This window comes from Onychostruthus taczanowskii, unplaced genomic scaffold (assembly GCF_017590055.1).
Source record: "Onychostruthus taczanowskii isolate IOZ18803 unplaced genomic scaffold, ASM1759005v1 scaffold240, whole genome shotgun sequence".
In the NCBI taxonomy this organism is placed as follows: Eukaryota; Metazoa; Chordata; class Aves; order Passeriformes; family Passeridae; genus Onychostruthus; species Onychostruthus taczanowskii.
In genome coordinates this window covers 195,986-223,518 of record NW_024499685.1, presented here as the reverse complement: position 1 = coordinate 223,518, position 27,533 = coordinate 195,986, and the positions used below count along the sequence as shown (strand labels likewise).

The following is a 27,533-nucleotide window of genomic DNA, read 5'->3' as shown; positions in this document are numbered from 1 at the left end:
GTCACCCCGCCCCCCAGAGCCCCCCAGGGCCCCACCCGTGCCTTGCAGTCCTTCACGTCCAGCCAGTACTTGTGCAGCTTGACGATGTTGGGGTGATCCACCAGCACCAGCTGCTCAAACATGGTCTTGATCTTCTCCTGGGGGCACATCCCAGGGCCCCCCAGAGCCCCCCCAGACCCCCCCAGAGCCCCCCAGGGCCCCACCCGTGCCTTGCAGTCCTTCACGTCCAGCCAGTACTTGTGCAGCTTGACGATGTTGGGGTGATCCACCAGCACCAGCTGCTCAAACATGGTCTTGATCTTCTCCTGGGGGCACAGGGCAGGTGAGGGGGGGCTGGGGACAGGTGAGGGGATGGTGGGGACAGGTGAGGGGCTGGGGACAGGTGAGGGGCTGGTGGGGACAGGTGAGGGGCTGGGGACAGGTGAGGGGCTGGCATGGACAGGTGAGGAGAAAGGTGCTGGGATGGGGCAGGACAGGTGAAGTGGAAGCCCCTGGGATGGGACAGGTAAGGTGGAAGGTGCTGGCATGGACAGGACAGGTGAGGAGAATGCTCCTGGCATGGGGCAGGACAGGTGAGGTGGCAGGTGCTGGATGGGATAGGTGAGGTGAGGTGGAAGCTCATGGGATGGACAGGACAGGTGAGAAGGACACTCTTGGGACAGGACAGATGAGGTGGAAGGTGCTGGGATAGGACAGGTGAGGTGAAGTGGAAGCTCCTGGCATGCAGAAGGTCCCAGGATGGACAGGACAGGTGAGGCGGAAGCTCCTGGCATGGGGCAGGTGAACAGGAAGATCCTGGGATGGGGCAGGTGAAGAGGAAGCTCCTGGCATGGGCAGGACAGGTGAACAGGAAGCTCCTGGGATGGGACAGGTGAAGAGGAAGCTCCTGGCATGGGGCAGGTGAAGAGGAAGATCCTGGGATGGGGCAGGACAGGTGAAGAGGAAGCTCCTGGCACGCAGAAGCTCCCAGGATGGGGCAGGACAGGTGAGGAGGATACTCCTGGGATGGGACAGATGAACAGGAAGCTCCTGGGGCAGGACAGGTGAAGAGGAAGCTCCGGGCATGGGCAGGACAGGTGAAGAGGAAGCTCCGAGCACACAGAAGCTCCCGGGATGGGGCAGGACAGGTGAGGAGGAAGCTCCTGGCATGCAGAAGGTCCTGGGATGGGGCAGGACAGGTGAGGAGGATACTCCTGGGATGGGACAGGTGAAGAGGAAGCTCCTGGCACGCAGAAGCTCCCAGGATGGGGCAGGACAGGTGAAGAGGAAGCTCCTGGGGCAGGACAGGTGAACAGGAAGATCCTGGGACGGGACAGGTGAGGAGGATACTCCTGGGATGGGGCAGGTGAACAGGAAGCTCCTGGGACGGGACAGGTGAGGTGGAAGCTCCTGGCACGCAGAAGCTCCCGGGATGGGGCAGGGCCCCCCAAGCCCTGGGGATGCCCCAGGCACTGCCCCCAGGTTCCTGGGAGCTCCCTTGGAGGCAGCAGCCCAGCAGGGCCCCGTGGCAGGGGGCAGGAGCCCCTCCTGCCCGGCTGTGCCCCCCGGGAAGCTGCGGGGGGCTCGGGGGGCTCACCTCGTGTGCTTTGAAGGCTTTCTTGTCGGTGAAGAGCAGCTCGTTCCACACCACCTCCACTCCCTCCTCCGTGTCCATGGCCAGGAAGGTGCTCTGGATGCCGGGCATGTTCCCCTGGTTCACCTGGGGACAGGGGGGCTGCAGTGTCACCCCGGTTCTTTAAGGTCTTCTTTCTGATCTTTGCATTCTTGTAACGAACTTTCTCACATAAATATACGTCTATATGTAAATAGCTTATTGTTTTGCATTCTTTTGTAGAAAAAGAAAAATTCAGTAAGCTGTTCATTCGTCCAGTGTCACTTCCCCCCTCCAATCCACTGTCACTTCTAAAAGTCTATAAATGTGAAATCGGAAAATAAACTTCCCTTTTTACCTTAAAAAAAGCGACCAAATCCGCCTCGTGCTGTTTGGTGCTCTGCAATAACCCTTCAGGGGAGGCTGGCAGCCCCTGCTGCACGGGCAGCTCCCAAAAAAACCACATTTTCTTTCCTCTCTGGCCCCTCCTGGCCTGATCAGCCACACCTTACTGGTTAACCTGGGCTGTGCACAGCCCCAGCTCCATCCAGGCGTTTCTGGGAATCCAGAGAGGTTCTGAGCACGGGAGCCTGCTCTGGGAGGTGCACAGGGACCAGACACTTCCCTCAGCAATTCCACAAATAAATATATTAAATAAAATGATAACCATCACAAACCCCTGCCCTGGGAGGTGCACAGTGACCAGACACTTCCCAGAGCAAATGCACAAATAAATACATTAAATAAAATAATAACCATCACAAACCCCTGCTTTGGGAGGTGCACAGTGACCAGAGACTTCCCACAGCAAATGCACAAATAAATACATTAAATAAAATAATAAATTAATTGGCAGGAACCCCTGCTCTGGGAGGTGCACAGCGACCAGACACTTCCCTCAGCAATTCCACAAATAAATACATTAAATAAAATAATAACCATCACAAACCCCTGCTTTGGGAGGTGCACAGTGACCAGAGACTTCCCACAGCAAATGCACAAATAAATACATTAAATAAAATAATAAATTAATTGGCAGGAACCCCTGCTCTGGGAGGTGCACAGCGACCAGACACTTCCCACAGCAAGTGCACAAATAAATACATTTAATAAAAAGATAAATGAACCATCAGGAACCCCTGCTTTGGGAGGTGCACAGTGACCAGAGCTGTCAAGTGCACAAATAAATATATTAAATGAAATAATAAATGAGCCGTCAGGAACCCCTGCTCTGGGAGGTGCACAGTGACCAGACACTTCCCACAGCAATTCCACAAACAAATACATTAAATAAAATAATAAATGTACCGTCAGGAACCCCTGCTTTGGGAGGTGCACAGCTACCAGATACTTCCCACAGCAAGTGCACAAATAAATATATTAAATAAAATAATAAATGTACCGTCAGGAACCCCTGCTCTGGGAGGTGCACAGTGACCAGAGACTTCCCACAGCAATTCCACAAACAAATACATTAAATAAAATAATAAATGAACCATCAGGACCCCCTGCTTTGGGAGCTCCTTACACACTCCCCTCGGTGTCACTGCCAGAGCAGGGCGTGCTCCCACAGTCACTGACACGACACTTCCCACAGCAATTCCACAAATAAATACATATAAATACATACACACAAATACATAAAAATAATAAATGAACCGTCAGGAACCCCTGCTTTGGGAGGTGCACAGTGACCAGAGACTTCCCACAGCAAATGCACAAATAAATATATTAAATAAAATAATAAATGAACCGTCAGGAACCCCTGCTCTGGAAAACGGTTCCTGCCCAGGACCAGCAGGGTCTCCGCGCTCCCACGACACTCCCTGCCACGGCCACGGGGCACTCTTAGGAATAAAGCTTTTTTGGAGTGAAGGTCTAGCCGCACGTGGGGCGCCAGTTAAAAATCACGGAATCACGGAGTCACGGAATCATGGAATCAAAAAATCACGGAATAACGGAATCACGGAATAACGGAACCATGGCACCATGGAATCACAGAATCACAGAATCACGGAATCAGGGACTCACAGAATCAAGGAATCACAGAATCATGGAATTACAGAATCACGGAATCACAGAATCAGGGAATCATAGAATCACGTAATCACTGAATCACAGAATCAAGGAATCACCGAATCACAGAGTTACAGAATCACGGAATCACAGAATCATGGAATCATAGAATCACGTAATCACTGAATCACAGAATCAAGGAATCACCGAATCACAGAGTCACAGAATCACGGAATCACAGAATCACGGAATCACAGAATCACGGAATCACAGAATCAAGGAATAACAGAATCACAGAGTCACGGAATCACGGAATCATGGAGTCACAGAACCATGGAATCACAGAATAACGGAATCACGGAATCACAGAGTCACAGAATCACGGCATTACAGAATCACGGAATCACGGAATCACGGAATCACAGAATCACGGAATCACAGAATCAAGGAATAACAGAATCACAGAATCACGGAATCACGGAATCATGGAGTCACAGAACCATGGAATCACAGAATAACGGAATCACGGAATCACAGAGTCACAGAATCACGGCATTACAGAATCACGGAATCACGGAATCACGGAATCACAGAATCACGGAATCACAGAATCAAGGAATAACAGAATCACAGAGTCACGGAATCACGGAATCATGGAGTCACAGAACCATGGAATCACGGAATAACGGAATCACGGAATCACGTTATTACAGAATCACAGAATCACAGAATCACGGAATCACAGAATCACGGAATCACAGAATCACGGAATCACGGAATCACAGAATCACAGAATCACGGAATCATGGAATAACGGAATCATGGAATAACGGAATCACGGAATCACAGAATCACGGACTCACAGAGTCACGGAGTCACAGAATCACGGAATCACGGAATCACAGAGTCACGGAATCACGGAATCACGGAATCACGGAATCACAGAATCACAGAATCACGGAATCACGGAGTCACAGAATCACAGAATCACGGAATCACAGAATCACGGAATCACGGAATCACAGAGTCACGGAATCACGGAATCACGGAATCACGGAATCACAGAGTCACAGAATCACGGAATCACAGAATCACGGAATCACGGAATCATGGAGTCACAGAATCATGGAATCACGGAATAACGGAATCACGGAATCATCACGGAATCACAGAACCACAGAATCACGGAACCACAGAACCACGGAATCACGGAATCACAGAATAACGGAATCATCACGGAACCATGGAGTCACAGAACCATGGAATCACAGAATAACGGAATCACGGAATCACAGAGTCACAGAATCACGGAATCACAGAATCACGGAATCACAGAATCACGGAATCACAGAATCAAGGAATAACAGAATCACAGAGTCACGGAATCACGGAATCATGGAGTCACAGAACCATGGAATCACAGAATAACGGAATCACGGAATCACAGAGTCACGGAATCACGGAATCATGGAGTCACAGAACCATGGAATCACAGAATAACGGAATCACGGAATCACAGAGTCACGGAATCACGGAATCACGGAATCACGGAGTCACAGAATCACAGAATCATGGAATCATGGAATCACAGAATCACGGAATCACGGAATCACGGAATCACAGAGTCACGGAATCACGGAGTCACCGAATCACAGAATCACAGAATCACAGAATCACGGAATCACAGAATCACGGAGTCACAGAATCACAGAATCACGGAATCACAGAATCAAGGAATCACGGAATCACGGAATCATGGAGTCACAGAATCACAGAATCACAGAGTCACGGAATCACAGGCTAATGCGGGCGTTAAAGCGGCAGGTGCCGCTGCCCCTCTCTTGTGCCCAGCAAGCCTCTCCTGTGGAAAAGCAGGCTGAGTTGCCATTCAGGCCACGCAGCCAAAGCTCCACTCAACCCCCACGGCAGCTGGCTCAGCGACAGAGGCAAGAAAGGCTCTTTTGCACGGTTTTATCCCAGCAGAGTAACACAGTCGCTGTTGCAGCGCGTTTTTAGTTTTATTGGTCTGCTTGCTGTTCCGTTTGTGATCTTGCAATCCCCTTATGCCACTCCATACCAAGTTTTAAACCCCCACCTTCCCAGTCGTTAATCCCTCCTACCCCTGCCCTGTTCCCCCGAATCCCCCTTGCTCCCTGCTCCCTCTGGGTGTTAATCCTCCCCAAACCTGCCCTTTCTTCTGGAGAATTCCCTGTCTATCTTGCATCCTTTGGGACCCTATTAGTTTACCCAAGTTACTCCCCTCCCTAATGTGAAAAATGTGTGTTTTATGATTGGCTTTTCTCATTAAAATGAATATTGTATGTGTTATGTTAGAAAGTTGTGCCGTATTAATTTTCTTAACTAGTGTGTTAAATATAGTTTTAGGTTATAACATAATCTTAAAATAGAAACTGTGCTATGTAAGATATTTGTTTAAGAAAGGACTATGCACCAGATGGAAGCCACAGGACACCTAAATCTTTCAGAGAAAGGGAATTTATTGCTCCCTTATCAGCAGAAAACGAACTTTTTCCCACCTCGCTTAGACAGGAAGACGGCATGAGGATTCAGAGGAAGAAGTTGACAGTGACCAGACAGAATGTCTGAATGTGTTTGAATGGAATTTATGCATCATGTATGAGGTGCATGAATATGCAACAGGTGATTGTTTTTAAGGGTTAATCCTCTGTTAACCGGGGTCCTTTTTCGGGCTCGTGATGCCCAGAAAGAGGTACCCGGACATCCGTATCTCTTTGTTTTTATTGTCTCATATTCTCCTAATCTCAATTGTTCGAATTTTATTACTCTGATGATATTACTATTTTTATAACCATTTTATTACTATTAAACTTTTAAAATTTTAAAAACCAAGCGATTGGCGTTTTTCACACTAGCGCTTCCTTATTAAAGTGTAAAATACCCTGCCTCCAACCACACCCCTTTGGCCTGCTACCCCAAACCCCTCCTCCCGAGGGATGCCTAAAAGCTCCTGTTAGCCCCAGGTTTGGGTTTTGGGTGCTGATCACGAAATAAAGCCACCCCAGCGTCACCCCAAGACCCGCGCTGCTGCCTTTAGTTCCTGCGCCGAGCCGCCGCTGGCAGCTGGGACTCCGCGGGGCTTGCAAGGGGGGCTGTCCCCCCCCAGCTGTCACCCAGGCGGGACAAAGTCCCCACCGCGAGGAGGACAAACCCGGGGAACGAGGGGCAGCTTATAACGGGGAAGGGGTGGGGGCAGAGCTAAGGACTGGGCAGGGGGTGGCCACCAGGGGTAGGGGGTGACCACCAGGAGTAAGGGGTGACCACCAGGGGAAGGGGAGTGGCCACCAGGGGAAGGGGCTGGCCACAGGGGTAGGGGGTGGCCACCAAGTGTAGGGGGTGGCCACCAGGGGAAGGGGGGTGGCCACCAGGGGCAGGGGGTGACCACCAGGGGCAGGTGGGTGGCCACCAGGGGTAGGGGGATGACCACCAGGGGCAAGGGGTGGCCACCAGGGGAAGGGGCTGGCCACAGGGGTAGGGGGTGGCCACCAAGTGTAGGGGGTGGCCACCAGGGGAAGGGGGGGGGCCACCAGGGGAAGGGGAGGGCCACCAGGGGAAGGGGGGGACCACCAGGGGAAGGGGGGTGACCACCAGGGAGAGGGGGTGGCCACCAGGGGAAGGGGGGGGGCCACCAGGGGAAGGGGAGGGCCACCAGGGGAAGGGGGGGACCACCAGGGGAAGGGGGGTGACCACCAGGGAGAGGGGGTGGCCACCAGGGGAAGGGGGGGGGCCACCAGGGGAAGGGGAGGGCCACCAGGGGAAGGGGGGGACCACCAGGGGAAGGGGGGTGACCACCAGGGAGAGGGGGTGGCCACCAGGGGAAGGGGGGGGGCCACCAGGGGAAGGGGAGGGCCACCAGGGGAAGGGGGGGACCACCAGGGGAAGGGGGGTGACCACCAGGGAGAGGGGGTGGCCACCAGGGGAAGGGGGGGGGCCACCAGGGGAAGGGGAGGGCCACCAGGGGAAGGGGGGGACCACCAGGGGAAGGGGGGTGACCACCAGGGAGAGGGGGTGGCCACCAGGGGAAGGGGGGGGGCCACCAGGGGAAGGGGAGGGCCACCAGGGGAAGGGGGGGACCACCAGGGGAAGGGGGGTGACCACCAGGGAGAGGGGGTGGCCACCAGGGGAAGGGGGGGGGCCACCAGGGGAAGGGGAGGGCCACCAGGGGAAGGGGGGGACCACCAGGGGAAGGGGGGTGACCACCAGGGAGAGGGGGTGGCCACCAGGGGAAGGGGGGGGGCCACCAGGGGAAGGGGAGGGCCACCAGGGGAAGGGGGGGACCACCAGGGGAAGGGGGGTGACCACCAGGGAGAGGGGGTGGCCACCAGGGGAAGGGGGGGGGCCACCAGGGGAAGGGGAGGGCCACCAGGGGAAGGGGGGGACCACCAGGGGAAGGGGGGTGACCACCAGGGAGAGGGGGTGGCCACCAGGGGAAGGGGGGGGGCCACCAGGGGAAGGGGAGGGCCACCAGGGGAAGGGGGGGACCACCAGGGGAAGGGGGGTGACCACCAGGGAGAGGGGGTGGCCACCAGGGGAAGGGGGGGGGCCACCAGGGGAAGGGGAGGGCCACCAGGGGAAGGGGGGGACCACCAGGGGAAGGGGGGTGACCACCAGGGAGAGGGGGTGGCCACCAGGGGAAGGGGGTGGCCACCAGGGGCAGGGGGTGACCACCAGGGGAAGACGGTGGCCACCAGGGGAAGGGTGTGACCACCAGGGGAAGGGGATGACCACCAGGGGAAGGGGGTGGCCACCAGGGGAAGGGGGGGGGCCACCAGGGGCAGGGGGGGACCACCAGGGGAAGGGGGGTGACCACCAGGGACAGAGGGTGACCACCAGGGGAAGGGGGTGACCACCAGGGGAAGGGGCTGGCCACCAGGGGAAGGGGGTGGCCACCAGGGGTGCCAGGCCGGTGACAGGGGAAGGAGAAACCAGAGGAAGCTGCGACACCCAAGCCCATGGGGAAGAGTGTTTGTCGCTTTGGGAGGGGTGGCTCTGTGGTAAGTAGGTAATTTTTCCAGGGCTTGGGGACTGACCAAGCGGGGAGAGCTCATGGATGCCACAAAGGCCCCTGGAAGAGGCTCCGGCTGGAGCGTGGAGCCGATCTCCAGCCTGTGCTGTGGCAGCTCTGGGCCAGCAGGCTGCAGGAGCTGAGCTGGCTCCTCACTGCTGTGGCTCCTGCAGCCACCCTGCACCCCCGTCCCAGAGCCACCCACACCTGTCCTGCCCAGGGAGAACCCGGGCTGGGCAAAGCACAGCCACCACGTCACCCCTGAACGTCCCCACTCCTGCACACCTGTCCCAGAGCCACCCACACCTGTCCTGCCCAGGGAGAACCCGAGCTGGGCAAACCACAGCCACCACGTCACCCCTGAACGTCCCCAGGAGCCTGGCTGCAGCCCCAGCAGCTGTGCCAGCACCTGCCATCCCCCGGGGCCACACATCCCACCCCAGCACCTGTGGGGGGCACCTCTGCAGGTGTGAGCTCGGCAGGTGTCACCTCCACCTGTGTTACCTCCACACATGTGAACTCCACAGGTGTGAGCTCTGCAGGTGTCACCTCGGCAGATGTGACCTCTGCAGATGTGACTTCCACAGGTGTGACCTTTGCAGGTGTCACCTCCTCAGGTGTCACTTCCTCAGGTGTCACCTGCACAGGTGACATTCTGCACGGACCCTCCTGCTCCCCGGACCGGCCATGGCCACCAGGAGCCATCTCCAGCCCAGGTAAAACCCCTGAGGCACCTGGCTCAGACCCCAGCCCAGGACAGGCTGCTGCCTCCCAGCAGAGGGGCCTGCTGCATCCCAATCCCAAAGCATCCTGACACCAAAGCATCCTGACCCCAAAGCATCCCGACCCCAAAGCATCCCGACCCCAAAGCATCCTGACCCCAAAGCATCCTGACCCCAAAGCATCCCGACCCCAAAGCATCCTGACCCCAAAGCATCCTGACACAGAGCATCCCGACCCCAAAGCATCCTGACCCCAAAGCATCCCAATCCCAAAGCATCCCAATGACCGCAAAGCATCCTGACACAGAGCATCCTGACCCCAAAGCATCCCAGCGACCCCAAAGCATCCTGACCCCAAAGCATCCCAATCCCAAAGCATCCTGATCCCAAAGCATCCTGACCCCAAAGCATCCCAGTGGGCTGGGACTGCAGCCCCCACCTCGGGGGATGCTCCTTCCCTTCCTGTGGGGCTGGGGGCACTCCAGGGGAGGCTGTGCCCTGTCAGCCCAGGCAGGGGCACAGTGCCCACAATATCTGCCAGGAGAAGCCAGAGGAGAAGGGGATTGTTCTGCTGGGACAGAACAGGTACACGTACAGGAACAGGTACAGGTACAGGTACAGGTACAGGCACAGGTACAGGTACAGAAGCCAGAGGAAAAGGGGATTGTTCTGCTGCTCCTGGGACAGGTACAGGAACAGGGACAGGGACAGGTACAGGGAGAGGTACCAAAGCCAGAGGAAAAGGGGATTCTTCTGCTGCTCCCAGGCAGGTACAGGTACGTGGCATGCTGCTGCCAGGGCTTGGGGCTCATCCCATTGCTGGGGATCATCCCAATGCCCAGGTTTGTGGTTCATCCCACTGCCCAGGTTTGGGGTTCATCCCACTGCTGGGGTTCATCCCACTGCACAAGTTTGGGGTTCATCCCACTGCCCAGGTTTGGGGTTCATCCCACTGCCCAGGTTTGGGGTTCATCCCACTGCTGGGGTTCATCCCACTGCCCAAGTTTGTGGTTCATCCCAATGCCCAGGTTTGGGGTTCATCCCACTGCAGGGGCTCATCCCACTGCCCAGGTTTGGGGTTCATCCCACTGCCGGGGCTGGTCCCACTACTGGGGTACATCCCACTGCCCAAGTTTGGGGTTCATCCACTGGCCGGATTTGGGGTTCACCCACCGGCCGGGTTCGGGGTTGGTCCCTGCAGGGCTCAGGGCAGCCGTGGGCGCTCAGCACCCCCAGCTCGTTCGCAGGGCACGCCCAGGCAGTTCACAGCCCTGTTCATGCTGCAGTCACACAATGCACCTCTGTTCCTCCTCCTGCCTGGCACGGCTCCGCACAGAGCCCGGCACGGCTCCGCACAGAGCCCGGCACGGACGGCGAGGGGTGCGGCCACAGCCTTCCCAGTGATGCCAGTGCACAGCCAGAGTGGGAACCACACAATCGTCTTGGAATCACAGCTTTGGGTTGGAGGGACCTTAAAGCTCGTCTCATCCTGGTCCCAGCTCCAAACAAGCTCTTTCCAAGCCCGAGGGGCATCCCGGCACTCAGGGCTCAGGCAGTGGATCTGCCAGGATCCGGGATCTCAATCTGAGCAGTGGGACCAGTGCCAGGATCTGCCGGGATCCAGGATCTCAAACAGTGGGATGAGCCCCAGGAATGGAATGAACCCCAGGAATGGGATGAACCCCAAGAATGGGATGAACCCCAGCAGTGGGATGAGCCTCAGCAGTGGGAGCAGTGCCAGAATCTGTGAGGCTCCGGAACGCATCGGGCTGGACCCTTCCTCATTCTGTGAGGAAACAAATGTGCTCTGCCTTGTGCTGAGTGAGAGCAAAGCTGATCCCGACCAGCTGCTCCTGCTCCGAGCTCGGCCTGGCCTCCATAAATAAATAAACGCGGCATTTTCTGCACAGCCTGACTGGGACGAAAGGTGGCGGCGCTGGTCTCCAGCGTTTATTCCCCCGTGGTTTATTCCCAGTGGTTTATCCCCCATGGTTTATCCCCCATGGTTTATCCCCCGTGGTTTATCCCCCATGGTTTATTCCCCCATGGTTTATCCCCCGTGGTTTATTCGCCCAGTTTATCCCCCGTGGTTTATTCCCCGTGGTTTTTCCCCGGGGTTTATCCCCCATGGTTTATTCCCCCATGGTTTATCCCCCGTGGTTTATTCCCCCGGTTTATCCCCCATGGTTTATCCCCCGTGGTTTTTCCCCGGGGTTTATCCCCCATGGTTTATCCCCCATGGTTTATCCCCCATGGTTTATCCCCCGTGGTTTATCCCCCATGGTTTATCCCCCATGGTTTATTCCCCGGGGTTTATCCCCCCAGTTATCCCACTCCTGGCAGCTCCGTGCGCTGCTCGGCGCGCACCGGGAGCGCTCGGCCGGCGCCTGCAGCAGCCGCTGGGCACGGGGCAGGGCACTTTACCGAAGATCAGGTTGCAGCTTCCAGGCAATCGCTCCCTTCTCAGTTCTTCTCGTCAGTGAGGCCCGAGCCAGGCACGGGAACGGGCTCAGGGCTGGAGCTCGGGGGCAGGGGGAGTGGCTGGGGGATGGGGCCGGGAATAACGGGGAGAGGTTCTGCTCCCATGGTGGGGGTCTGTGAGGTCCCTTCCCACCCGATTATTCCAGTCTCTTGTGCCACCACGGCATTTGGGATTTGGGGGACCGCGGGACCGAGGGGTGAATGCGGCGAGCCTGGAAAACCTCAGCGGAGGAAATGCCAGCCCCGCCTGTCCACGCCACTGTCCCGGGAGCGGGGTGACAGTGTCCGGCTCCTGGTGGGACACAGGGACACCCTGCAGGGGCTGCTGGCCCTGGGCCATCCGTGTCCCCCAAACCTCGTGTCCCCTGGCCCTGACCGAGGCTGTCCCCGGCTGAGGCCCCAGGCAGGGCAGGGACGGCTGTTGCAACAGAAATAGCTTAAAAAAACACGGGAAAGGAAAAAAAGCGAGCTGAGAGGGCTGAGGCCCCAGCCAGGGACACCTGAGCTGTGTCCTGCAGGTCCCCAAGGGTCAGGGACGGGGAGTGGCAGCTCGGGCAGAGCCCGTGGGGCCCGGAGGTGAAGGGTCACCGACCCCCTGTGCCTTGCCCGAGGGAAGGGACTGTCACACCCCCTGTCCCCAGGCTGGAAGCACGCTCCAGGCTCCCAGCTCCTGCTCCAGGGGCCCATTCCACACCGTGCCCGAGGGAAGGGACTGTCACACCCTCTGTCCCCAGGCTGGAAGCACGCTCCAGGCTCCCAGCTCCCAGCTCCTGCTCCAGGGCCCCATCCAACACCATGAAGGGACTGTCACACCCCCTGTCCCCAGGCTGGAAGCACGCTCCAGGCTCCCAGCTCCTGCTCCAGGGCCCCATCCAACACCATGAAGAGACTGTCACACCCTCTGTCCCAGGCTGGGAGCACGCTCCAGGCTCCCAGCTCCTTCTCCAGGGCCCCATCCAGCACCAGAGGGGCACCTGCACCCCTGTGTGCCCAGCGAGGGGACTGGCAGCAGCAGCAGCAGCCCCAGGCCAGGGCAGATGCTGTCCTTCAGCTGGCAGTAGCCGTGCCCAGGGCTGGAGACAGCTCAGCCCCGCGGCTGTGCCAAGGAATCCGCGGTGCCAGACAAACCTGTTCTGTCCCTGCCATCCTGTTACACAACCAGCAGGTGAGGGGAGCTCAGCAGATGGAAAATATTTTGATTCCAGTGAAGCATTTGATGCAGTCTGCCACCAAGCCGCGAGCTCGGCGCCAACTCAGCCCTGAGCAGCCCAGCTGAGGGCAGGGAGGCACGGGGCGGGCTCTGCCCTCAGCTGGCACAGCCCTGCTGCCCCTCACAGGTGCTGTGACCAGGTCCATGCTGGGGCACGGGGGAAGCAGCAGAGCTGGGGCACAGAGCAGCAGGGCCGCCCAGTCACCCAGGAGAAGCACCCCAGTGCGTGGCTGTGCCCCGGGCCTGGGAGACCAGGCAGGGAAACTGAGTCAGGGACAGCCCAGCGGGATGGGCAGTGCCAGAGCTGCCCCACCCAGGGCAGGAGGGGCACCCACGGCACCCAGCCCTTTTCCAGGAACTCTTCCTGTCGCAGAATCATCAAAGCCCGGGGTGGTGTGGGTGGGAAGGGACCTCAAAGCTCACCTCGTTTCACCCCCAGGGACATCTCCCACGAGCCCAGGTCGCCCCAAGCCCCGTCCAGCCTGGCCTTGGACACTGCCAGGGATCCAGGGGCAGCCACAGCTGCTCAGGGAATTGCATCGCAACACCCCACCACTCTCACAGGCAGGAATTCCTTCCCAAATCCCATCCATCCCACATCCAAGCACTGCCTCCATTGCAACACCTCACCACCCTCACAGGCAGGAATTCCTTCCCAAAATCCCAACCCAAATCAAACACTTCTCCCATTGCAACTCCTCACAAGTCTCACAGGGAGGAATTCCTTCCCAAAATCCCATCCCAAATCTAACACATCTCCCATTGCAACACCTCATCCTCCTCACAGGGAGGAATTCCTTCCCAAAATCCCATCCCAGTATCTAACACTGCTCCCATTGCAACAACCCAGCGCTCTCACAGGGAGGCATTCCTTCCCAAATCCCATCCCAAATCTAACACTGCTCCCACTGCAACACCTCATCCTCCTCACAGGGAGGAATTCCTTCCCAAATCCCATCCAGCCCTGCTCTCTGGCGCTGGGAAGCCCGTGTCCATTCCCAGGGGACCCCTGCTCGGTGGTGGTCCCTGTGCACCCCCAGCAGGCAGGGACGCTGCCTCTGGTCCCAGCAGGATCCCGGGAGCGCCGCAGGAGCGGCAGGGCTGGGAGGGAGCCTCTGCTTCCCTCCGTGCCCACGGCTGCCCTCGCCTCCTGCCCGACGAACACTGCGGTCCCTGTTCTCCGGGAAGGAAGGGACACAGGAGTATTTTTCCACTGGCCCGAGCGGAGCCAGCAGGGATCCCGCGGGGCAGAGCAGGGTTGTTATTTCCCGGGAGCAGCCGCTCCCTGCCCACGCCTGCAGCCGGAGCCGGCAGCAATGTTTGCTTTACCCCCCGGCCCTGCCCGGCCCCGGGAGGGGACACGGGACTGGGGACACCGCAGTCCTGCCCTGGGAGGGGACACCTGGGGTCACCCCAGCACTGCCCTGAGAGGGGACACCTGGGGACACCGCAGCACTGCCCCGGGAGGGGACACCAGCCTGGGGACACCGCAGCACTGCCCTGAGAGGGGACACCTGGGGTCACCCCAGCACTGCCCTGGGAGGGGACACCAGCCTGGGGACACCCCAGCACTGCCCTGGGAGGGGACACGGGACTGGGGACACCACAGCACTGCCCTGGGAGGGGACATGACCCTGGGGTCACACCAGCACTGCCCCGGGAGGGGACACCCCAGCCCAGCACTACCCAGCCCCAGGAGGGGACACCAGCCTGGGGACACCCCAGCCCATCCTGGGGAGGGGACACGGGACTGGGGACACCGCAGCACTGCCCTGGGAGGGGACATGACCCTGGGGTCATGCCAGCACTGCCCTGGGAGGGGACACCAGCCTGGAGTCACCCCAGCACTGCCCTGGGATGGGACACCCCAGCCCAGCACTACCCAGCCCCGGGAGGGGACACCAGCCTAGGGACACCCCAGCACTGCCCTGAGAGGGGACACCAGCCTGGGGACACCCCAGCGCTGCCCTTGGAGGGGACACGGGACTGGGGACACCCCAGCACTGCCCTGGGAGGGGACACCGGCCTGGGGACACCCCAGCACTGCCCTGGGAGGGGACACCAGCCTGGGGACACCCCAGCACTGCCCTGGGAGGGGACACCAGCCTGGGGACACCCCAGCACTGCCCTGGGAGGGGACACGGGACTGGGGTCACCGCAGCACTGCCCTGGGAGAGGACATGACCCTGGGGTCATGCCAGCACTGCCCTGGGAGGGGACACGGTACTGGTGACACTGCAGCACTGCCCTGGGAGGGGACACCAGCCTGGGGTCACACCAGCACTGCCCTGGGAGGGGAGACCAGCCTGGGGTCACTCCAGCACTGCCCTGGGAAGGGACACGGGCCTGGGGACGCCCCAGCACTGCCCTGGGAGGGGACACCAGCCTGGGGACACCCCAGCGCTGCCCTTGGAGGGGACACGCGACTGGGGACACTGCAGCACTGCCCTGGGAGGGGACCCCAGCCTGGGGACACCCCAGCGCTGCCCTTGGAGGGGACACGCGACTGGGGACACTGCAGCACTGCCCTGGGAGGGGACCCCAGCCTGGGGACACCCCAGCGCTGCCCTTGGAGGGGACACGCGACTGGGGACACTGCAGCACTGCCCTGGGAGGGGACCCCAGCCTGGGGACACCCCAGCGCTGCCCTTGGAGGGGACACGCGACTGGGGACACTGCAGCACTGCCCTGGGAGGGGACCCCAGCCTGGGGACACCCCAGCGCTGCCCTTGGAGGGGACACGCGACTGGGGACACTGCAGCACTGCCCTGGGAGGGGACCCCAGCCTGGGGACACCCCAGCGCTGCCCTTGGAGGGGACACGCGACTGGGGACACTGCAGCACTGCCCTGGGAGGGGACCCCAGCCTGGGGACACCCCAGCGCTGCCCTTGGAGGGGACACGCGACTGGGGACACTGCAGCACTGCCCTGGGAGGGGACCCCAGCCTGGGGACACCCCAGCGCTGCCCTTGGAGGGGACACGCGACTGGGGACACTGCAGCACTGCCCTGGGAGGGGAGACCAGCCTGGGGTCACTCCAGCACTGGCCTGGGAAGGGACACGGGCCTGGGGACGCCCCAGCACTGCCCTGGGAGGGGACACCCCAGCCCAGCACTACCCAGCCCCGGGAGGGGACACCAGCCTGGGGACACCCCAGCGCTGCCCTTGGAGGGGACACGGGACTGGGGACACCCCAGCACTGCCCTGGGACGGGACACCAGCCTGGAGACACCCCAACCCAGCACTGCCCAGCCCCTGGAAGGTGACACAAGCCCGGGGTCGCCCCAGCACTGCCCCGGGAGGGGACACGGGACTGGGGTCACCCCAGCACTGCCCTGGGACGGGACACCAGCCTGGAGACACCCCAACCCAGCACTGCCCAGCCCCTGGAAGGTGACACAAGCCCGGGGTCACCCCAGCACTGCCCCGGGAGGGACACGAGCCTGGGATCACTCCAGCCTGGCCTGGGGAGGGGACACCAGCCCGGGGTCACCCCAGCGCAGCCCCCTCTCCCGGGAAACGGGGCTGGCAGTGGCACAGGGCTCTGCAGGATCCGGGAGGACAGGGAGAGGATCCCAGTGCCAGCTGCAGCGGGCGAGCGGAGCCCAGAGGGGCCGGGGTGGAAGTGGGAGCAGCAGGGAGAGGATGAGCAGGGGGAATTCCATCCCGTGGGAGTGCTGTGCCCCATCCCTGGGCATCCTGTGCCCATGGGAATCCTGTGTCCATGGGAATCCTGTGCCCCATCCCATGGGAATCCTGTGCCCCATCCCATGGGAATCCTGTGCCCCATCCCTGGGCATCCTGTGCCCCATCCCACGGGAATGCTGTCCCCCATCCCACAGGAAAGCTGTGCCCCATCCCTGGACATCCTGTGCCCCATCCCATGGGAATCCTGTGCCCATGGGAATCCTGTGCCCCATCCCCTGGGCATCCTGTGCCCCATCCCACGGGAATGCTGTGCCCCATCTCTAGGCATCCTGTGCCCCATCCCACAGGAATGCTGTGCCCATGGGAACCCTGTGCCCCACCCCATGGGAATCGTGTGCCCCATCCCTGGGCATCCTGTGCCCCATCCCATGGGAATCCTGTGCCCCATCTCTGGGCATCCTGTGCCCCATCCCATGGGAATCCTGTGCCCCATCCCATGGGAATCCTGTGCCCCATCCCACGGGAATCCTGTGCCCCATCCCATGGGAATCCTGTGCCCCATCCCACAGGAATCCTGTGCCCCATCCCATGGGAATCCTGTGCCCCATCCCACGGGAATGCTGTGCCCATGGGAATCCTGTGCCCCATCCCACAGGAATCCTGTGCCCCATCCCATGGGAATCCTGTGCCCCATCCCATGGGAATCCTGTGCCCCATCCCTGAGCATCCTGTGCCCCATCCCACAGGAATCCTGTGCCCCATCCCACAGGAATGCTGTGCCCCATCCCGCTGCACAGCCCCCCGTGCCCACCATTCCAAGCCGGCCCCGGGAGCCCCTGCGGCGCTCGGCCAGGGCACACATCCCTGCGGGAAGAGCACCTCAGCCCAGGCAGGAGCAGCGGCCAGCAGGAACCAGCCCAGCCGGGAGGAGCTCGGCCAGATTTCCGTGCTCTTGCCCTGCTGAGCAGCCGAGCCCCCGGCAGAGCCAAGGCACCCCTCGGTGAGCAGCGTGCCAGCCCCGCAGGCAGCTCGGCCGCGGGTTTGCCAGCCAGCGCTCAGGGCAGAGCTCAGCCGCAGCGTTCCAGAAGCTTCTCCCGTGCTGCGGCACGGCCAGGGACACCCCCAGCCCGGCAGGGAACACAAAACCCGCCGGGACTGCCAAGGTCTCCGGTTACAGCAGAGGAAGGGCAGGAAAGAGCCGAGGGGCACAGAGGGGGCTGGAGACGGCCGGGCACCGCAAACAAAACCGTCCCCTCGGGAAAGAGAGGGAAAGAGCCAAAATCCAGCTCGGATAAAGACAGGAAAGGGAAGAAAACACGGCAAATGCCAGTAATTGTAAGGCTCCGGGAGGGGGGAGCACAGAGGGAACGGGCTGGGAGCTGAGGAGCCGCATCCGTTTGGGAAGCGGAGAGGCAGGAGACAGGTATGGCCCTGGAGCAGCGGGGAGCAGCGGGATGCAGCCTGGAATTCCCGAGCAGGAATGGAATGGGATGGGATGGGATGGGATAGAGGAGCTGCAGCCAGGCATTCCCACTGAGAACAGGAACGGGATAAAGGAGCTGCAGCCAGGCACTCCTTGCAGAATCTGGACGGGGATAGAGGAGCGTGTTCCTGCATGAAAAACCACAAGTTCCTGCACTGAATCCCCACGGCGGGCTGACGTCAGCCCCCTCCCCAGCAGCCAGAACAAGGCTCGGGATTGTTGCGGCCGGGCGAGATCCCGGAGGATTAAAGGCTCGGTGAAATGGAGAACGTGGCACGGGCAGCGCAGCCCCGAGGCTCCCTGCGCAGCCAGCCCCGCTCCGCCCAGCCCAGCGCAGCTCGGGGGGCGATGGGGAGGACCCCAAACCCTGCCAGCCCCCCGGAGCAGCGCTGGGGACGGGGCTGCACAGCTTTTATCGGCTGGCCAGCTTTGCACCGGAATTCCTTCTGGTTTACCCCTCACTGGAATCCTCCGGGGTGCCCCCGAGCAGAGCACAGCCAGGGGGAAGCCTTCACTGTCCTGAGTGTTGGATATTAACCCTCAGTTCTGGGCTATTAACCCTAAAGTCCTGGATATTAACCCTAAAGTCCTGGATATCAGCCAGAATTCTGGGATATTAACCCTAAATTCATGGACATCATCCTCGGTTCTTGGACATTAACCCTAAATTCTTGGCCATTAACCCTAAATTCTTGGCTATTAACCCTAAAGTCCTGGATATTAGCCAAAATTCTTGGATATTAACTCTAAATTCTTGGCTATTAACCCTAAAGTTTTGTATATTAGCCAAAATTCTTGCATATTAACCCTAAATTCTTGGCTATTAACCCTAAAGTCCTAAACCCTATTAGCCCTAAATTCTTAGATATCACCCTGAATTCTTGGGTATTAACCCTAAATTCATGGATATCACCCTGAATTCTTGGATATCATCCTAAGTTCTTGGATATTAACCCTAAATCCTTGATATCACCCTGAAGTCTTGGATATTAACCTTAAGTTCTTGGCTATTAACCCTAAAGTCCTGCATATTAGCCAAAATTCTTGGATATTAACCCTAAATTCATGGATATTAACCCTAAATGCATGGATATCACCCTGCATTCTTGGATATTAACCCTAAATTCATGGATATCACCCTGCATTCTTGTCTATTAACCCTAAACTCATGCATATCACCCTGCATTCTTGTCTATTAACCCTAAATTCATGCATATCACCCTGAATTCTTGTATATTAACCCTAAATTCATGCATATCACCCTGCATTCTTGGCTATTAACCCTAAATTCACGCACACCACCTGCGGGACCAGCTGAGCTCGGCGGGGTCACCCCAAAGTCACCCTGCCAAGTTCACCCGCGCCAAACGAAAGCCGGGGGGGGCAGAAGGAGGCAGGAACAAGGGAGATGGCAGGAAAGGCAGGAGCCAAGCCCTGCGGCTGATCCCCCTCTCCCGGCGCTGGAAAAGCTCCTGGCAGCTCCCAGCCCGGATCCCTGGGGACGGCTGGCAACAAAGCAGCTTTTAAAAATAACCCCGTGGCAGATATTGCATAGCTGGAGCCTTCCCAACTCATCCAGCGGGGTCCTGCTGCCAGCTGCAAACCTCGGCAGTGCCTAAAAATGGGAACCCCCTCGCCCCTCGCGGGATTCCAGCTCTGACGCTCTTTTTCCATGGTTTGTTTTCGTTTTCCCACCTGTGGGAACCCGCGGCAGCGCCCCCGAGCCTCCCCCCCTGGCTGGTTCCTTAACGCCGCTTTATTTTCCTCAAGTGCTGCCTCAGCATTTCTGCCCCGCGGTTTTTTTGTGTTCTTTTTTTTTTTTTTTTTTTGCTGCTGTTTTCCCCCTCTTTCCCTCCTTTCCCTGCTGGATGAGTCAAAGCTCAGAGTCAGGACTGGAGAATCCCAGCGTGGTTTGGGCGGGGAGGGATCTGCAGCACCCCCAGTCCCACCCTGTGCCGCGGGCAGGGACACCTTCCACAGGGCCAGGTTCCTCCAAACCCCATCCAGCCTGGCCTGGAAAACCTCCAGGGATCCAGGGGCAGCCCTAGCTGCTCTGGGAATTCCATCCCAGCCCCTGCCCACCCTCACAGGGAACAACTCCTCATTCCCAATGGCACCCAGAGAGACGGAGACACTCTGGGCTCTCTGCAGCAGCTCCAGGTGCTGCTGCTGTGTCCCCAGGGCTGGGGCAGCCCTGCAGGTGGGCTCTCACCTGGGCTCAGGGGCAGAGGGGCAGAACCCCCCCTCCTTTCCTGCTGGGAAAGGGGCATGGGGGGTTGTGGGACCCCAGTGGCCAGAGCACGTGCAGCCTTTCCCAGCACCCCAGGATTCCCTCCAGGCAGTTTCCCCACGCTGTGTCTGTGCTGGGGCCCCACCAGGTGCACAGGGATTGCTCAGTGCCCCCTCCCCAGCCTGTCCAGCTCCCTCTGGGTGTCCCTATCTCATCCAGCTCCCTCTGGGTGTCCCATCCCAGTCCCTCTGGATCCCCCATCCCATCCCATCCCATCTTATCCCATCCCATCCAGATCCCTCGCTTTCAGTGGCACAGTTCCTCCTCTGGGAGAACAGAGCCCTCCTTCGCACAGAAAACCTCCCAGGCCACATTACCACCACCTCAGCCACCCTAGTGATGGCTGTGATGGCTACAGCTGCTCTGCTGGGCACACAGTGACTGAGATCCCAGCATCTACCCCATCCCATCCCATCCCATCCCGTCCCACCCCGGTCCCTCTGGGTGCCCCATCCCCTCCCTCTCGGAACCCCAAGGCTGCTCCCAAGCAAATCCCCCACTGGAAGCAGCAGCAGAGTCAGGAGCAGGGGACAATTCCAGGGTGGCTTCGAGGAACAAGCCATAGGAACAGCTCCAAAGTTGCGTCCATGAGCCACAGCTGAGCTCTCCCATCCCAAGGGAAGGGCTGCAGGAGCCCAGAGCTGCTCCAGGGCATTCCCGCAGGGAGCAGAGGTGGGAGAGGTGAGGGGGAGGGTGTGGAAACCACACCCTGAGCCCAGGAAATGGGACGGACGAACAGACAGATGGACGTGGTGGGAGCAGCAAACACCTGCTGGTCACAGCCCCCATTCCCGGGCACATGGAGGGTCTGGGAACCCAAACCAGCAGGGAAAAGCCAGAGTGAGCCCAGCACGAGCTGCTCACCCCAGCAGAGGCACCAAACCTCCCAGGAAAGCAGAAAACCACGTTTTCTTCTCCCTTCTGCTCGTAATCCCCAGGGTGGGTGGGAAAAGCAAATGAGGTCATCGAGGCAAGGCTGAGAGAGCCCCGGTGCTCCCACGGGGGAAATTCTGTGCCAGCAGCAGCTCACAAACAGCAGGAGAGCTCTGAGAGGGGCCGGGCAGGGCTGGGACACCTCCAGGGCCACCTCAAGGAGCTGCTCCTCCCCATGCCTTGCCCGAGGGCTGCTGCTGCCCGAGCTGCCCGTGGCACCCTGCACCCCATGTCCCCGAGGGGTAAAGGGCCACAAAGAGGCAAAGTGGGAAGGGAGATCCCTCCCGGGGGCAGGGCAGGCCCGGCACAGCCCCGTGTGCGAGGACAAGGTGCAGTCCTTGCGTCCACACCACCCCTGCACAACAATGTCAATACATCGCTTCCCTGAACCACGGAACCATGGAATGGTTCGGGTTGGAAAGGCCTCTGAGCCCACCGAGTCCATCCTGGCCCACCACCAGCCCATGTCCCCATGTCCCCATGTCCCCATGTCCCCATGTCCCCAGGCACCACGCCCCCAGGGATGGGAAATCTCCCCCCGGGTGGGGACTCTGCTGCCCTGGGCAGCCCTTTCCAGGAGGGATTTCCCCAATATCCCACCCAAACCTCCCCAGCCCAGCTTGAGGCCGTTCCTTCTCTTCCTGTGTCTGTTCCCTGGAGCACAGCCCAACCCCCGGGCTGTCCCCTCCTGTCAGGAGCTGTGCAGAGCCACAATGTCCCCCCTGAGCCCCTTTTCTCCAGGCTGAGCCCCCCGGGTCAGGCAGGACACTGCTGTACCAGCATCCCAGGCTCCCAGCCCAAGCTCTGCCCACCAGGACACCCTGATGGCCCTGCCCTCCAAACCGCAGCTCCGAGGGTCCCACACTGGGGCTGGACCCCTCTGGCAAACCGACTGGGGGAATGAATAACGCCGGTGGAACTCCAGGAGAGCCGGGGAAGCTCCCCGCGGGCACAGAGCCCAGCAGAGCCCAGGGCAGCGGGAGCAGAGTGGATCTCCAGCGCCCGGCTCCTTCCCGCACGTCACGGAACATCTGGGAATCTGCACAGAGCTTCCTCCGCTCGGCGAGCAAGGAGCCTTCCTGCCACTCCTGGAGCAGCTGTGCTGCCCTTGGGAAGGCCAGCCCAGCCTTCCTGCCGCTCCAGCTGGAAAATCCCTCTGGATGGAGGGCACCGAGAGCCACGGCACTTGTGTGGAGGTGGCTCTGGGGGTTCCCACCTGTCCCATGCCTGCACAGGAGGATGAACCCCCACCCGGGCCAGGTCTGGGCATGGCAGGGCTGCTCCAGAGAGCTCCTGCACAAATCAGCGTGGAAATCCTCACCATTAAACATTGAAATCCTCACCATTAAACACGGCTGTTTGGCACTGAAATCCTCACCATTAAACATTGAAACCCCCACCATTAAACATCTCTGTTTGGCATTGAAACCCTGAAATCCTCACCATTAAACATTGAAATCCTCACCATTAAACATCTCTGTTTGGCATTGAAACCCTGAAATCCTCACCATTAAACATTGAAACTTCCACCATTAAACCCTCAAATCCTCACCATTAAACATCTATGTTTGGCATTGAAACCCTGAAATCCTCACCATTAAACATCTAAATCCTCACCATTAAACATCTATGTTTGGCATTGAAACCCTGAAATCCTCACCATTAAACATTGCTGTTTGGCATTGAAATCCTCACCATTAAACATCGCTGTTTGGCATTGAAACCCTGAAATCCTCACCATTAAACATCTCTGTTTGGCATTGAAATCCTCACCATTAAACATTGAAATCCTCACCATTAAACACTGAAACCCTCACCATTAAACATGGCGGTTTGGCATTGAAATCCTCACCATTAAACATCTCTGTTTGGCATTGAAACCCTGAAATCCTCACCATTAAACATCTATGTTTGGCATTGAAACCCTGAAATCCTCACCATTAAACATCTCTGTTTGGCATTGAAATCCTCACCATTAAACATTGAAATCCTCACCATTAAACACTGAAATCCTCACCATCAAACATCTCTGTTTGGCACTGAAACCCTCACCATTAAACATGGCTGTTTGGCATTGAAATCCTCACCATTAAACACTGAAATCCTCACCATTGAACATCACTGTTTGGCACTGAAACCATCACCATGAAACATTGAAGTCCTCACCATCAAACATCGCTGTTTGGCACTGAAACCCTCACCATTAAACGTCGCTGTTTGGCCAGAACAGACCGAAGGAGTTTTCACAACATCCCACCCTGAGCTCCCCAGCCCAGCCCGAGGCCGTTCCCTCTGTCCTGTCCCTGTTCCCTGGAGCACAGCCCGACCCCCCCGGCTGTCCCCTCTTATCAGGAGCTGTGCAGAGCCACAAGGTCCCCCCTGAGCCTCCTTTTCTCCAGGCTGAGCCCCTGCCCAGCTCCCCCAGACCTTCCCAGCTCCATTCCTGTCTCTGAACACGCTCCAGCTCCTCAATATCCTCTGTTTCATCAGGGTCGGGGTCAGGCACGCCGGTGGGGGGAAGGTGACTTCCAGAGAGGGAGAGGCAGCAGGAACGGGGGGGAAGGGGGTGTGTGGGTGTGGTAGCACCTGGCAGCACCGAGGGACACGGGGGCAGAGCAGCTTATCAGCCAGGAGCCGGTTATCAGCCAGGAGCAGGCTATCAAGATCGCAGCAAAGCCCAGGCCGAGCTCAAGGCTGGGGCCGGCTCCCTCAGCGGGGACAGGGGAGATAAGGGGCAGATAAAGGGTTTGGCCTTGGATGGGCCTTTCCCCTCAGTGCCTGGGGCATGTTTGTGCCCCAGCCCCTGCCTGGGGCCGGGATTCACCCCCCGGCTCTGCTCCCTGCTCCTGGGGGCCCTGGCAGGGACAGGGGGACTCCAGCCCCGTTTTTGGGAAGGCACTCCTGATGCTGCAGCCTGAGCCCGTTCTCTGGAGAGGAGGAACCGCGCTCTCCAGCCCTGGGGGTGGCTCCGAGGGCAGCCCCGACACCCCAAGTCCCGGCAAGTCCCCGCTCCCGCAGGAGCTGCGGGGTCACCGTGCTGCCAGCCGTGGGGCTGGCACCGGGCACAGCTCCGGGACCCGGAGCGGCAGAACCCTCCGGGAGCCTCCAGCAGCTCCAGCACGGCCGATCCCACGGGCACCGGAGCCGCGGGACGGGCCCGGGCTGCCCCGGGGCGCTCTCCACACCGGGGCACGGCGAGCCCAGCTCGGGGCACAGGGAGCACCGAGGAGCCCGACTGCTGCCCCAGACACGCCAGAGCAGGGCACGGTGAGACCCCCACCAGCAGCCACGCGATGAGATCGGCTCCCCACGGCCGGCACGGCGAGCCCGGTGCCCGAGCCCACGGTGAACCCGGTGCCCGAGCCCACGGTGAGCCCGGTGCCCGAGCCCACGGTGAGCCCGGTGCCCGAGCACCCGGGCACGGCGAGCCCGGGCCCCGCAGGGGTACAGCCCGCACCGAGACACGGCGGGCTCGGCTTTCCACACCAGCACAGCCCGCACCGAGACACGGCGAGCTCGGCTTTCCACACCGAGACACGGCGAGCTCGGCTTTCCACACCAGCACAGCCCGCACCGAGACACGGCGGGCTCGGCTTTCCACACCGAGACACGGCGAGCTCGGCTTTCCACACCGAGACACGGCGAGCTCGGCTTTCCACACCGAGACACGGCGAGCTCGGCTTTCCACACCAGCACAGCCCGCACCGAGACACGGCGGGCTCGGCTTTCCACACCGAGACACGGCGGGCTCGGCTCCCCGCACCCAGACACCCCGAGCCGGGCACGACCGAGCCCGGCTCCCCGCACCGGGCTCCCCCCGGGGACTCGCTCCCCGCATCGCCCCCCGGCCGCGGCCACCGCCGTGCCCCGGGCACCCTCGGGCGCTGCCCGAGCCCCGCACAGCCCGCGGCCCCGCAGGGCCCGGCGTCCCCATCCTCATCCTCATCCCCCGGCATCCGCATCCCGCCTCCCGGCGCCCCCCTGCCCGGCGTTCCACGGCTCCCACCTGCTCGCGGCGCTTCTGCCAGCGGCCGCAGGGACTCTCCTCCAGCACCTCGCTCTCCTCCTCGCTCTCCTCCTCCTTCTCCTGCGCCAGCCGCGCGTCCGGCTCCGGCACCGCCATCCCCGCCGCGATCCGCGATCCTTGCTCTGCTGGCTGTGCCGAGCTGTGCCGGGCTGTGCCGGGCTCTAGTCCGACCCGATCCGCTCCGATCCGCTCCGAACCACGTCGGTGCCGGGCTGTGCCGAGCTGTGCCGGGCTGTGCCGGGCTGTGCCGGGCTCTAGTCCGACCCGATCCGCTCCGAACCACGTCAAGCCGAGCTGATGCGCGCCGAACCGAGCGGAACCAAGGCGAAGGGAGCGAAACAGAGCCGAGCAGAGCCGAGCCGCACCGCACGGCTCCGCACCCCCCCGAGCCCCACGGCGCTCTGCCGGTGCCGCGCGGGGCCGGCCCGGTCTCGTCCCGCCCCGCTCCGGACGTGCGGCCGCGCACGCCCCGCCCCGCCGGGAGGGGCCCCGACACCCCCCGCACCCCCGGTAGCTCCCGCACCCCCGGCAGCCCCCGCACCGGGATGCGCCGCCGGGCTCGACCCGCCCCGGGGCCCTCCGGTGCGGGTCCGTGTCCGTGTCCGTGTCCGTGTCCGTGTCCGTGCCCGTGTCCTTCCCCCCGCCCCCTCAGCAGCCGCCGGTTGCCCCCTCCCGGGGCCCCGGGGCTTGTCCCACCCCTCGGAGCCCCTTCCCGGGCCCGTCCCTTGCCGCTGCTGCTGCCCAGCCCAGCCTCCCCCCGGCGCTGCCCCCTCCAGCCCCATCTCGGGGGTCCCACCCTGCCTTGGACGTGCCAGGGCCACCGCGGCATCTTCCCCGGTAGCCCCTGCTCCAGTGCCGGGGGGGGATCCCCTCGCCGGGCCCTGGGCTCCCCGAGAGGTGCGTACCAGCCCCCACCCGGCGCCTAGCAGATGTTTTCATTCCACCGAGAAGTCTGGCTCGTTAGATGCTTTTTTTTTTTTTTTTTTTTTTCTTTTTCTGGCCGTCTCCGGTTACTTTTAGCCCGACCATTCCTTGTCCCACCCTTCTTCCGTGCTGTACTGGCGCCTGGCGGGCTTTGGGCTCGTCCTCCCCGTCCGGGCTGCGGCTGCTCGGGCCGCCGTGGTTAACCGAGGGGACCGCAGGGCGAGGTGACACAGGAAGTGCGCTCCAGGTACGGCACACAACACCTTCTGGCACAGCAGAAGGGAGCAGGAGGCGTTTCCTGGGCTGCTGGGCCACCTCCATGTCCCACTGGGCCACCTCCAGATCCTGCTGGGCCACCTCCAGGTCCCATTGTGCCATCACCAGGTTGTGCTGTGCCACCATCAGGTCCCATTATGCCACCTCCAGGTCCCATTGTGCCACCTCCAGGTCCTGCTGGGCCACCTCCAGATCCTGCTGGGCCACCTCCAGGTCCCACTGGGCCACCTTCAGGTCCAGCTGGGCCACCTCCAGGTCCCATTGTGCCACCTCCAGGTCCCACTGGGCCACTTCCAGGTCCTGCTGGGCCACCTTCAGGTCCTACCGAGCCACCTCCAGGTCCTGCTGGGCCACCTCCAGGTCCCATTGTGCCACCACCGGGTTGTGCTGGGCCACCTTCAGGTCCCACTGTGCCACCACCAGGTCCCATTATGCCACCTCCAGGTCCCATTGGGCCACTTCCAGGTCCTGCTGGGCCACTTCCAGGTCCTGCTGGGCCACCTTCAGGTCCTGCTGGGCCACCTCCAGGTCCCATTGTGCCACCTCCAGGTCCTGCTGGGCCACCTCCACCTCCAGGTCCCATTGTGCCACCTTCAGGTCCAGCTGGGCCAGCACCAGGTCCCATTGTGCCACCTCCAGGTCCCGCTGGGCCACCTTCAGGTCCAGCTGGGCCAGCACCAGGTCCCATTGTGCCACCACCAGGTCCTGCTGGGCCACCTTCAGGTCCTGCTGGGCCACCACCAGGTCCAGCTGGGCCACCTTCAGGTCCTGCTGGGCCACCTCCAGGTCTGCTGGGCCACCTTCAGGTCCCGCTCAGCCACCACCAGGTCACATTGTGCCACCTCCAGGTCCCATTGTGCCACCTCCAGGTCCTGCTGGGCCAGCACC

The 27,533-nt window shown here is 60.5% G+C and overlaps 1 protein-coding gene across 1 annotated transcript in view; it reads right to left on the bottom strand.

The window, feature by feature from the left end:
* NRBP2 (nuclear receptor binding protein 2) overlaps nucleotides 1-25,943 on the bottom strand; it is a 42,194-nt gene extending 16,251 nt beyond the window's left edge. Inside the window, exons 1-4 of the mRNA XM_041406109.1 lie at nucleotides 25,650-25,943; nucleotides 25,425-25,576; nucleotides 1,577-1,699; nucleotides 204-305 (exon numbers count right to left, since the gene is read on the bottom strand). Of these exons, the coding sequence (XP_041262043.1) occupies nucleotides 204-305; nucleotides 1,577-1,699; nucleotides 25,425-25,541 (342 nt within the window). The 5' untranslated portion in view covers nucleotides 25,542-25,576; nucleotides 25,650-25,943. The remainder of the gene's footprint in view (nucleotides 1-203; nucleotides 306-1,576; nucleotides 1,700-25,424; nucleotides 25,577-25,649) is intronic.
* Between the last annotated feature and the right edge of the window lie 1,590 nt (nucleotides 25,944-27,533).